A 12854-nucleotide genomic window follows, 5' to 3' on the forward strand; every position below is an offset into this window, starting at 1 on the left:
AATATTTTGCTTACCTATGTTGCTCATGGTCTGTCTCCTCCCCTGTAAAGTAAACTCCACGAGGACAGGCATTCTTGTCTGTTTTGCTTTCTGCTGCCCAGAGGAGTGTAGCAGGCAGTCATGAATATTCATTCATCGAATGACCGAATCTCTCCTTTCTACTCTAGAATAAGGGCATCCAAACAGACTGTGGCATAAAGTCATGAAATTCACACAATGGCTACAGTTTCATTTTCTTTTATTTGTGGCACTAAAAGACACATAGAGACATGTGGTTTAAGAGAGATAGGCTGATGCTCTTGCCACTCTGGGAAGGTGAGCATCTAGCATCAGACAATGCAGAGTAAAGTTTCCATTCTATGTGACGCCTCGATCTGAAACAGTTGTGAAATGTTAAAATGATCTCACTATATTTGTTGTTCCATTAAGATAGAAATTTTATTTCATGAACTCCTCTTGATTTCTATTCATCTCTTAAAGATCTCTTTTCAATGTAACAAAAGGCTTTACAGAGAGAAGTGAAAAACTAGCACTGTGTCTAAACATTATAAATACCAGTGGCAGAATACTGGGTGCTAAGAAAAGCCTTCCATATGATACAGGGGTGCCACTGATCCATAGGGTAAACACGCCCAGACTGAACCCAAACCATGAAATACCAGCACAGTTTTGATCTGATCATGGCGACACACAAGACATCCACCCAGTGTCCCTGCTCTTGGCCCCGTGCAGGATTTCGGAAGGTTCTCAGGGCAGTCACCGGGCTCCATACACAGCCCTCCTGGGAGGGAGCGCGAAGGGCTCATTCTACTTCCCAGCCCACTGGGGATGCCTGCAAAGTGGGGCACTGACCGTCCACACCAATGACTTTCTGATCTCTGTCACTGTCACCCTCGGAGAATCAGAAACGCCTGTCCAGACATCAGGTGTGATCATATTCTGGGTGATAACCGTTGATTTTTTAAAAGCTTTGTTGGTCAGATCATGGTCTGTGACCCTCTGTGAGGTTGTAACCCCACATTTTTGTGGGATAAAAATCCAATGGTTTCATTATGCAACAGTCATCTTCTGCTCCTTTCTTACCACCAAAACATCACAGAGTGTATTACATTCAGATTGTTTTGATTGGTTTATACATATTTCCTTAGAATTCAAAAGATTTCGAACAGCTAAATGGTCTTAACCATCTCTATGTGGTAAAATCTCAAAGGTCCAGAATCAGTCTAAGGTCACCATAATTCAGTGTAGTGTTGGACTCCAGCATTCATATCCCCATTAACCTGCCAACAAGAATAGTTTATTGGCAACTTTAAATATTCAGAGGCAAACACGTGTCCTTGGCACACCAGCTGCATGGCTGAGCAGCATCTCGCCCTCCCTTGGAAACATTTTGCAGGACTGAAAATCAATTGTGTGAGTTTGGCCTGTAGACAAGAAAGTTCACCAAATCCCGACGCCCCCTGCCACGCGGCGTCCTCCAGTGGTGACTGTGGATGGCTCACAGGTGGGTTTCTGCCACAATCTGATCTTCTCAATGATTTACACGAGCAAGGGCACCTGCAGTAGAGAGAACCACAGTTACTCGGGGGACCTGGGTGAGCCAATGGGGTTGGCCCAGGGCGCACAGATCCGGGTGCTAAGGAGCTCAGTGCAAGAACATCCTTGCCATTACTCTTCCAGCATGGGTTTCTACATCGATACCTATTCTACTTACTGCCCCAAGGAGAACATTTCTGGAACACAAACATGCTTAAACACTTCCAGTGACTTGCTCCTGCCAGTTCTTTTTCAGGAAAGAAAGTATGAACCCACTGGAGGGCTATGGTACATCTGTGAGAGCCGTCAGCTGCCCCCAGGCCCCAGGCCTCCCTGAGCCCCTCCTAGCTTCTGGGATCTGCTAGGGTCTTTCCCTCCTCTGGACAGGTTTTGCATGTGGGGTTTCTCTGTTGGGGATGCGCCTTTCCAGCTGGAAAGCTTTGAGTCCTTCGGGAACAGGTGTTCATACTATCTCCAGAGAGAGGCTCTCTTGACCCCAGTCCTTGTCAGGGCTGATGCAATCACCCCTCGTTCTGTCAGCTACCCCAGTCTGCTCCCGTGTCCCAGACTCCCTGCTCCCTCACTTTTGCAGAGAGGCTCCTTGAGGATGAACCGTGGGACTCTCACTCCCTCCTCTGGGCACAGAACTTACTGAGTACTCAGTATTTATGGCACGAATGAGTGAATGCACAAGCTCAAACTTTCACTCTTAGCTTCGCCCTGCATCCTCCTGTCCAACTGCAGAAAACCTGATTTGTACAGTTTCGAAGGAGATATTTCAATGGCTTTAAAGGCTAAGATTAGGGGCACCTGGGTGGCTCAGTCGGTTGAGCGTCTGACGCTTGATTTTGGCTCACGTTATGATCTCAGGGTTGTGAGATTGAGCCCCGTGTCAGGTTCGGTGCTCAGCGTGGAGTCTGCTTAAGATTCTCCCTCTCCCTCTACCCCTCCCCCCACTCGAGGGCATGCTCTCTCTCAAATAAATAAATCTTTAAAAAAAAATAAAGGCTAAGGTTAAACAGTTTCCAGTTTGAGGGAACTACAAATAAAACTGCTATGTATATTGCATGCGAATACAAGTCTTTGTATTTACGTATGTTTCATTTCTCTTGGGTGAATACCTAGGAGCAGGATGGCTGGACCACATGGTGGTTGCAGCTGTAACTCTTGAAGAAAGTGCCAAACTACATTTCAAAGTAGTTGCACCATTTTACATTCCCACTAATAGGTCTTGAGAGTTCCAGTTGCTCTACATCTGGTCGATATTCTGTACTGTCATTTTCTACTAAAATTGTAGCCATATTAGTAGGTATGTAGCGGGAATGTTGTGGTTTTAACTTGTGTTTCAATAATGATCAATATGTGGAGCTTCTTTTCATATGCTTATTTGCATCTGTATATCTTCTTTAAGTGTTTATTCAAATATCTTGCCCATTTATTGACTTGTTTGCTTTCTTACAGTTTCTTTATGAATTCTAAATATATGTCCTTTATCAAATAAATGCCTTGCCAATATGTAGTCATAGCATGAGGCTTGTATTTTCATTCTCTTAATGGTATGCTCTTGTGAAGGGCAGAAGGTTTTAACTTTGATGAAATCCAATTTATCAGTTTGCCCTTTTTAGGGATTGTGCTTTTGGTTTCAAATCTAAGACATTTTTGCCTAAGCCAGGGTCACAAAGATTTTCTCCTATGTTTTCATCTAGAAATGTTATAGTTTTCAGTTTCAGATTTAGATATATAATTAATTTTGAGTTACATTACCTTGTGCGATGTATGGATCAAAGTTAATTATCATGCATAGGAATATCCAATGGTTGCAATGCCATTTTTGAAAAAAACAAAACAAAACAAAAACAAACTGTCCTTTCTCCACTGAATTGCCTCTATACCTTTGTCAAAAATCAGTTCTCTAAACACATGGGTCTATTTGTGGGCTCTCTATTCTCTTCCACTGACCTATTTGATGTCAGTTACCAGACTGTCTGAATTACTTTGGCATTATTATAAGTATTGAAATGAAGAAGTAGTAGTCCACCGACTTGAATCTTTTTCTAGGTCTTTGCATTACTATCGCAATTTTAGACACAGCCTGTCAATTTCTACAAAAAGCCTACTGGGACATTGACTGGGGTTACACTGAATTTACAGTTCAATCTGGGGAGCATAGCCATACTGAGTTTTCAAAATAGGAACTATCCACCTATTTATTTAGGTTTCTTGAAATTCTCTCAGCAATGCTTTGTGGTGTGTACATCTTTGGTCAAATTCATCCCTAAGTATTAATATTTGTGATGTTCTTGAAAATTATTATTTTAAAAAATCCAATTTCTGATTGTTCACTACTGATACTTAGAAATACAGCTGTATTTGTAATGCTGCTGTATCCTATAACATTGTCAGACTTACTTAAAAAACTTAGAATCTATCTATAGTTCCTACAGGGTTTTCTAACATAGACCATCACATGGTTTGTAAAAAGAGCTTTATTCTTTTCTTCGCAATAGGAATGCATTCCTTCCCTTCTTCCTTCCTTCCTACCTTCCTTCCTTCCCTCCCTCCCTTGCCTACTTACAATGGTTAGCACCTCCAGTACAATGCTGAATAGAATGCAGACAGTCTTGCTCTGTTTCTGATTCTAGGGGAAAGTATTTGCTCTTCCATCATTATCTAAGATGTTGGCTGTGGGTTTTCCATTGATGCCTTTTATCAGTTTTTTCTTTTCCTACTTTACAGAAGTTTTTATCAGAAATGGATATTGAATTGCCAAATTCTTTTAATGTATCTATTGAGATTATCAGGGTTTTTCTCTTTTTTAGTTTGTTAATATGAGGACTTTTTTCTCAAATATCAAACCAACCTTGCATTGTTGAGCTAAACCCCACTTGAACATGATGTTACTCTTTTTACATATAGTTGGATTTGATTTGCTAAATTTCAATTTAGGTGTGTTTTTTTTTTTTTTTTGCATCTATATTCGTGAGGACTATTGCTCTATAATTTTCTTTCCTTCTGGTATCTTTGTCTGGTTTTGGTATCAAGGTAATATTATCTTTGTAGAATGAGTTGGGGAGTCATCGCTCCTCCTCAGGAAATTCTGAACAAAATTTCTAGAAAATTTGGATGTGCTGCTTGGTGAATGTTGTATGTTTGATAGAACTCACCAGTGAAGTCACCGGGGATGGGTGGCAGTGCTTTGTTTTTTTGGGTGTGTACGGGTGGGGGAAGATTTCTCACTTGTAATTAAATTTCTTTAATAGAGACAGGGCTACTTGGGTTATCTATTTCCTTTTGAGTGAGCTTTGATAGTTTGGGTCTTTCAAAGATTTCACCTATTGCATAAAGTTGTTCATAATGTTGCCTTATTACCCTTTTACTACCTGTAGAATCTGTAGTGATGTTACGTCCCTCTTTCTGGATCCTGATAAGTTGTCTTCTTTCTTTTTCCTGATAAGTCTGGCTAGAGGTTGATCACCTTTATTGGTCTTATGAAAGAGTAAGCATTGGTTTAATTGATTTTGCTTTATTCTTTTTTTTTTATTTCACTGATTTCTGCTCTGACCTTTATGATTTATTTTCTTCTGCTCACTCCAGGTTTAATTTTTACTCTTCTTTTTCTAGTTTCTTAAAGTGGAAGTGAGGTCATTCATCTGTGGTCTTTCTTCTTCTTCTTCTTCTTTTTTTAAGATTTTATTTATTTATTTGACAGAGAGAGGTATAGCGAGAGAGGGAACACAAGCAGGGGGAGTGGGAGTGGGAGAGGGAGAAGCAAGCTTCCCGCTGAGCAGGGAGCCCGATGCGGGGCTCGATCCCAGGACCCTGGGATCATGACCTGAGCCGAAGGCAGATGCTCAACGACTGAGCCACCCAGGAGCCCCATGTAGTCTTTCTTCTTTATGGAGATGTGGTGCTATACGGTTCTCCCCCAAGTACTGATTTTATAGCAGCAAACACACTTTATACTGTGTTTAAATTTACATTTGGTTCAAAATACTTTGCAATTCCCCTTTTGAGTTTTTTTTCTTTGACCCATGGGTGATTAAGAGTTGTATTATTTAGTTTTCAAGTATTTGGGATTTTCCAGAGATCATTTTGTTATTGATTTCTAATTTAATCCTGTTGTGGTCACAGAACATACACTGTAATATTTGGATTCTTTAAATATAATTATATTAACTGTTTCCATATCCTCATCTGCCAACTTTAACATCTGTGTCTATTTTAGGGAGGTTTTCATCGATTCATTTTCAGCATACAGTGTTTCATATCCTTCTGCCTCTTTGTGGCAATGGTAATGTTTTATTGGATGCTGGATACTGTCAATTTTGCCTCATTGGGTGCTGGATATTTTTGCATTCCTACAAATATTCTTGAGCTTTATTCTGGGAGGCAGTTATATGGAAACACTTTGATGGTTTCGGGTGTTGACGTGAAGATGTGCTGTGCAGTGTGAGAGCCACACAGAGTCTCCCAGTCTGGCTGTGTGAGCTCCAGGTGCTGCTCCTTCTTACACTACCACGTGGCTCTGTCCCGGCCTCACATGCATGTGCCCACCAGCACTGCACTGACTATTCCAGAGGAGGACCCTCTGCAGGCCTCCAGAATTCTCTCTCCATGTTGTAATCTGCTGTTCAGGACTCTGTGCTGCACACCTTAGCCTCCTCGGTGACCCCAGACTCTCAGCTCTGCTCCCCAACTCAGGGAGTCTGCTGGCCACTACTGATTTCTTCTGGTTGTATGATGGCCGGGAAGCTTCCTATCTCTCAGGGGTGCTGTTCCTTGTTGCCTGCTGTCCAGTGACTTCAAAAAAAACATTGTTTCTTACATTTTGTCTGAGTTTTTGGTTATCTCAGGTGGGATGGTAATTTCAGTCCCTGAAACTTCATCTTGGCCATTAGCAGGCATTCCTAGAGATTCAAACAGGTGAGAGTTGAACATATTTGAAAAGCTTTTTACTCCTTTTCCTATTGCTCTGCCAGAGGTATAGACTGGTCCATGTCCTCTGCTCTGGGCTAGCCCCGTGTCTTCTATTTTGTCCCCTCTCCAGGCTTGTCCCAAGCTTTCCCTTCTCTAACCAGCCCACATGCAGCCATGCCAGTGATACTCCTCCTTTGGGCTAGAAAATGCAAGCTGCCATAAATCACTCCCAAATATGTGCACATATGCGTACATAAACACACATCTCCTGAGAACCGGGAATTTAAAGTAACTATTTCAGTTTTATTCTTCCCCAATACTGGTCCAAAACCAAACTCAGGGGGCGGAGCAAGATGGCGGAGGAGTAGGAGACCTGGATTTCGTCTGGTCCCAGGAATTCAGCTGGATAGGGATCAAACCATTCTGAACACCTACAAACTCAACAGGAGATCGAAGAAAAGAATAGCAGCAACTCTCTGAACAGAAAATCGACCACTTTCTGGAAGGTAGGACGTGCGGAGAAGTGAATCCAAGGCGATATTCGGGAGGATAGACGGCGGGGGCGGGGGCCTCCATCGGCCACTTCTGGCAAGTGATAGAGCCGCGGAGCACAAAATCGGAACTTTTAGAAGTCGGCTCCACTGAGGGACATCACTCTGGTGGCTAAGTGGGGGGTGAACCCTCACGGGACAGTGTGGTCTCAGGACCCTCGGGGTCACAGGAAGACCGGCAGTGCTTGAGTGCGGCAGAGCTCCCAGGTATCGGAGCAGGGAAGCCGGCTGCAGAGACGGAGCCCAGGCGCGGGCTCTCAGCTCGGGGTTGCCATAAACCCTGATCCGCGGCACAGTCGGGCCACCGCTCCCCCAGCAGGGACCCTTAACAAGCGGCAGATCCAGGGAGACTCACTTTCCTCCCCTGAGAGGAGCGGCGCGGGAGCACACCGCAGGGATCTGCTGGGTTTGGAGACTCCACACTGGGTCGGGTGCCAGAGATAGAAACGCGCGGTCACAGGCCGGGTGAGCACGGAGTGTGGCCGGAGACCGGGGAGACGGGAGTGACTGACGGCTTTTCTCTGGGGCCGCACTGAGGAGCGGGACCCCGAGTTCTCGGCTCCTCCGGGGCGGAGACTGGGAGGCCACCGTTTTCACTCTCAGCCTCCAAAGCTGTACGGAAAGCTTGCAGGGAACAAAAGCTCCCGAGAGCAAACCCGAGCAGGTTACTTAGCCCGGACCGGCATGGGCAGGGCAATTCCGCCTCCGGCAAAGACATTTGGGAACCACGGCTACAGGCCCCTCCCCCAGAAGATCAGCAAGAACAGCCAGCCAAGACCAAGTTTACCGATCAATGAGAACGGCAGAACTCCAGCACTAGGGGAATAATGCACAGAGAATCCATGGCTTTTTTACCATGATTCTTTAGTCTTTCAAAGTTAATTTTTTTTTAACTTTTTTTTTTTGAATTTTTCTTTTTCCCTTTTTCAACCAACATCTTATCAATCCCTTTTTTAAAAAACATTTTTATTTTTCATTTTTAGAGTCATACTCTATCCCTTCATAGTAGTTACCCTTATTTTTGGCATATATATATAAGTTGTTCTCTCTTTAAAATTTTGAGATAGAGTTTCTTCTAACAGATCAAAATATACCCTAAATCTCTAGTGTATGGCTTTGTTCTACTCTCCTGCCTGATCACATTCTCTCCCTTTTTTTGGTTCTTTTTTTTTTTTAATCCCCTTCTTTCTTTTTTCAAACAACCTCTTATCAATTCCTTTTATAAAATATTTTATAATTTTCATCTTTACAGTCATATTCCATCCCTTCATCATATCAACCCTTATTTTTGTACATATATAAGTTTTTCTTTCTTTAAAATTTTGGGAGGCACTTTCTTCTAACAGACCAAAATACACCCAAAATCTAGTGTGTGGCACTGATCTATGCACCAGCCTGATCATATTTGATCATATTCTGTCTTTTTTTGTTTTGTTCTGTTTTTGTTTGTTTTTATCTTTTTCTTTTTCTTTTTTCTTTCTTTTTCTTTTTTCTTTCTTTCCCTTTCTTTTCCCCCGGCTTCAGGTCTTTTCTGATTTATTTAGAGTATATTTTCTGGGGATGCTGTTACCCTGTTAGCATTTTGTTCTCTCATTCACCTATTCTCCTCTGGACAAAATGACAAGATGGAAAAAATCACCTCAACGAAAAGAACAAGAGGTAGTACCGACTGCCAGGGACCTACTCAATACGGACATTAGTACAATGTCAGATCTAGAGTTCAGAATCATCACTTTAAAGATACTAGCTGGGCTTGAAAAAAGCATGGAAGTTATTAGAGAAACCCTTTCTGGAGAAATCAAAGAGTTAAAATCTAACCAAGTCGAAATCAAAAAGGCTATTAATGAGGTGCAATAAAAAATGGGGCCTCTAACTGCTAGGATAAATGAGGCAGAAGAGAGAATCAGTGAGATAGAAGACCAAATGATGGAAAATAAAGAAGCTGAGAAAAAGAGAGATGAGCAACTACTGGATCACGAGGGCAGAATTCAAGAGATAAGCAATACCATAGGACGAAACAACATTAGAATAATTGGGATCCCAGAAGAAGAAGAAAGAGAGAGAGGGGCAGAAGGTATATTGGAGCAAATTATAACAGAGAACTTCCCTAATTTGGGGAAGTAAACAGGCATCAAAATCCAGGAAGCACAGAGAACCCCTCTCAAAATCAATAAAAATAGGTCAACACCCCAACATCTAATAGTAAAACTTATGAGTCTCAGAGACAAAGAGAAAATCCTGAAAGCAGCTCAGGAGAAGAGATATGTAACCTACAATGGTAGAAACATTAGATTGGCAACAGACTTATCCACAGAGACCTGGCAGGCCAGAAAGGACTGGCAGGACATATTCAGAGCACTAAATGAGAAAAATATGCAGCCAAGAATACTATATCCAGCTAGGCTGTCATTGAAAATTGAAGGAGAGATAAAAAGCTTCCAGGACAAACAAAAACTAAAAGAATTTGCAAACATGAAACCAGCCCTACAAGAAATATTGAAAGGGGTCCTCTAAGCAAAGAGAGAGCCTAAAAGCAACATAGACCAGAAAGGAACACAGACAGTACATAGTAACAGTCACCTTACAGGCAATACAATGGCACTAAATTCCTATCTTTCAATAGTTACCCTGAATGTAAATGGGCTAAATGCCCCAATCAAAAGACACAGGCTATCAGATTGGATTAAAAAACAAGACCCATCGATATGCTGTCTGCAAGAGATTTTAGACCCAAAGACACCCCCAGATTGAAAGTGAGGGGGTGGAAAACCATTTACCATGCTAATGGACACCAAAAGAAAGCTGGGGTGGCAATCCTTATATCAGACAAATTAGATTTTAAACCAAAGACTGTAATAAGAGATGAGGAAGGACACTATATCCTACTTAAAGGGTCTATCCAACAAGATCTAACAATTGTAAATATCTATGCCCCTAACATGGGAGCGGCCAATTATATAAGGCAATTAATAACAAAAGGAAAGAAACACATCGACAACAATACAATAATAGTGGGGGACTTTAACACCCCCCTCACTGAAATGGACAGATCGTCTAAGCAAAAGATCAACAAGGAAATAAAGACTTTAAATGACACACTGGACCAAAAGGACTTCACAGACATATTCAGAACATTCCATCCCAAAGCAACGGAATACACATTCTTCTCTAGTGCCCATGGAACATTCTCCAGAATAGATAACATCCTAGGTCACAAATCAGGTCTCAACCGGTACCAAAAGACTGGGATCATTCCCTGTGTATTTTCAGACCACAATGCTTTGAAACTAGAACTCAATCACAAGAGGAAAGTTGGAAAGAACTCAAATACATAGAGGCTAAAGAGCATCCTACTAAAGAATGAATGGGTCAACCAGGAAATTAAAGAATTAAAAAAATTCATGGAAACCAATGAAAATGAAAACACAACTGTTCAAAATCTTTGGGATGCAGCAAAGGCAGTCCTAAGAGGAAAGTATATAGCAATACAAGCCTTTCTCAAGAAACAAGAAAGGTCTCAAATACACAACCTAACCCTACACCTAAAGGAGCTAGAGAAAAAACAGCAAATAAAGCCTAAACCCAGCAGGAGAAGAGAAATAATAAAGATCAGAGCAGAAATCAATGAAATAGAAACCAAAAGAACAGTAGAACAGATCAACGAAACTAGGAGCTGGTTCTTTGAAAGAATTAACAAGATTGATAAACCCCTGGTCAGACTTATCAAAAAGAAAAGAGAAATGACCCAAATCAAGAAAATCATGAATGAAAGAGGAGAGATCACAACCAACACCAAAGAAATACAAACAATTATAAGAACATATTATGAGCAACTCTATGCCAGCAAATTAGATAGCCTGGTCAAAATGGATGCATTCCTAGAGATGTATCAACTACCAAAACTGAACCAGGAAGAAATAGAAACCCTGAACAGACCTATAACCACTAAGGAAATTGAAGCAGTCATCAAAAATCTCCCAAAACACAAAAGCCCAGGGCCAGATGGCTTCCCAGGGGAATTCTACCAAACATTTAAAGAATTAATACCTATTCTTCTGAAACTGTTCCAAAAAATAGAAATGGAAGGAAAACTTCCAAACTCATTTTATGAGGCCAGCATTACCTTGATCCCAAAACCAGACAAAGACCCCATCAAAAAGGAGAATTACAGACCAATATCCCTGATGAACATGGATGCAAAAATTCTCACCAAAATACTAGCCAATAGGATCCAACAGTACATTAAAAGAATTATTCACCACGACCAAGTGGGATTTATCCCTGGGATGCAAGGTTGGTTCAACATCCACAAATCAATCAACGTAATACAATACATTAACAAAAGAAAGAACAAGAATCATATGATCCTCTCAATAGATGCAGGAAAAGCATTTGACAAAGTACAGCATCCTTTCTTGATCAAAACTCTTCAGAGTATAGGCATAGAGGGTACATACCTCAATATCATAAAAGCCATCTATGAAAACCCTAAAGCGAATATCATTCTCAATGGGGAAAAACTGAGAGCTTTCCCCCTAAGGTCAGGAACGCGGCAGGGATGTCCACTATCACCACTGCTATTCAACATAGTATTAGAAGTCCTAGCCACAGCAATCAGAGAACAAAAAGAAATCAAAAGCATCCAAATCGGCAATGAAGAAGTCAAACTCTCACTCTTTGCAGATGATATGGTACTTTATGTGGAGAACCCAAAAGACTCCACCCCAAAACTGCTAGAACTCATACAGGAATTCAGTAAAGTGGCAGGATATAAAATCAATGCACAGAAATCAGTGGCATTCCTATACACCAACAACAAGACAGAAGAAAGAGAAATTAAGGAGTCGATCCCATTTACAATTGCACCCAAACCATATGACACCTAGGAATAAATCTAACCAAAGAGGCAAAGGATCTGTACTCAGAAAACTATAAAATACTCATGAAAGAAACTGAGGAAGACACAAAGAAATGGAAAAACGTTCCATGCTCATGGATTGGAAGAACAAATATTGTGAAGATGTCAATGCTACCTAGAGCAATCTACACATTCAATGCAACCCCCATCAAAATACCATCCACTTTCTTCAAAGAAATGGAACAAATAATCCTAAAATTTGTATGGAACCAGAAAAGACCCCGCTTAGCCAGAGGAATGTTGAAAAAGCAAAGCAAAGCTGGCGGCATCACAATTCCAGACTTCCAGCTCTACTACAAAGCTGTCATCACATCAAGACAGTATGGTACTGGCACAAAAACAGACACGTAGATCAATGGAACAGAATAGAGAGCCCAGAAATGGACCCTCAACTCTATGGTCAACTAATCTTTGACAAAGCAGGAAAGAATGTCCAATGGAAAAAAGACAGTCTCTTCAACAAATGGTGTTGGGAAAATTGGACGGCCACATGCAGAAGAATGAAACTGGACCATTTCCTTACACCACACACAAAAATAGACTCCAAATGGTTGAAAGACCTAAATGTGAGACAGGAGTCCATCAACATCCTAAAGGAGAACACAGGCAGCAACCTCTTCAACCTCTGCTGCAGCAACTTCTTCCTAGAAACATCACCAGAGGCAAGGGAAGCAAGGGCAGGCAAAAATGAACTATTGGGACTTCATCAAGATAAAAAGCTTTTGCACAGCAAAAGAAACAGTCAACAAAACCAAAAGACAACCGACAGAATGGGAGAAGATATTTGCAAATGACATATCAGATAAAGGGCTAGTATCCAAAATCTATAAAGAACTCATCAAACTCAACACCCAAAGAACAAATAATCCAATCAAGAAATGGGCAGAAGACATGAACAGACATTCTTCCAAAGAAGACATCCAAATGGCCAA

The 12854-nt window shown here is 41.4% G+C and overlaps 1 protein-coding gene across 3 annotated transcripts in view; it reads right to left on the reverse strand.

Moving 5' to 3' along the window:
* Nucleotides 1-227: 227 nt before the first annotated feature.
* COBL (cordon-bleu WH2 repeat protein) overlaps nt 228-12854 on the reverse strand; it is a 278487-nt gene continuing 265860 nt past the window's right edge. For all 3 annotated transcript variants that reach the window (XM_032430638.1, XM_032430635.1, XM_032430636.1), the window contains one exon: nt 228-1557. In XM_032430638.1, the coding sequence (XP_032286529.1) occupies nt 1540-1557 (18 nt within the window). In that variant the 3' untranslated portion in view covers nt 228-1539. The remainder of the gene's footprint in view (nt 1558-12854) is intronic.

The sequence above is a fragment of the Phoca vitulina genome, unplaced genomic scaffold, assembly GCF_004348235.1.
Source record: "Phoca vitulina isolate PV1807 unplaced genomic scaffold, GSC_HSeal_1.0 scaffold44, whole genome shotgun sequence".
NCBI lineage: Eukaryota > Metazoa > Chordata > Mammalia > Carnivora > Phocidae > Phoca > Phoca vitulina.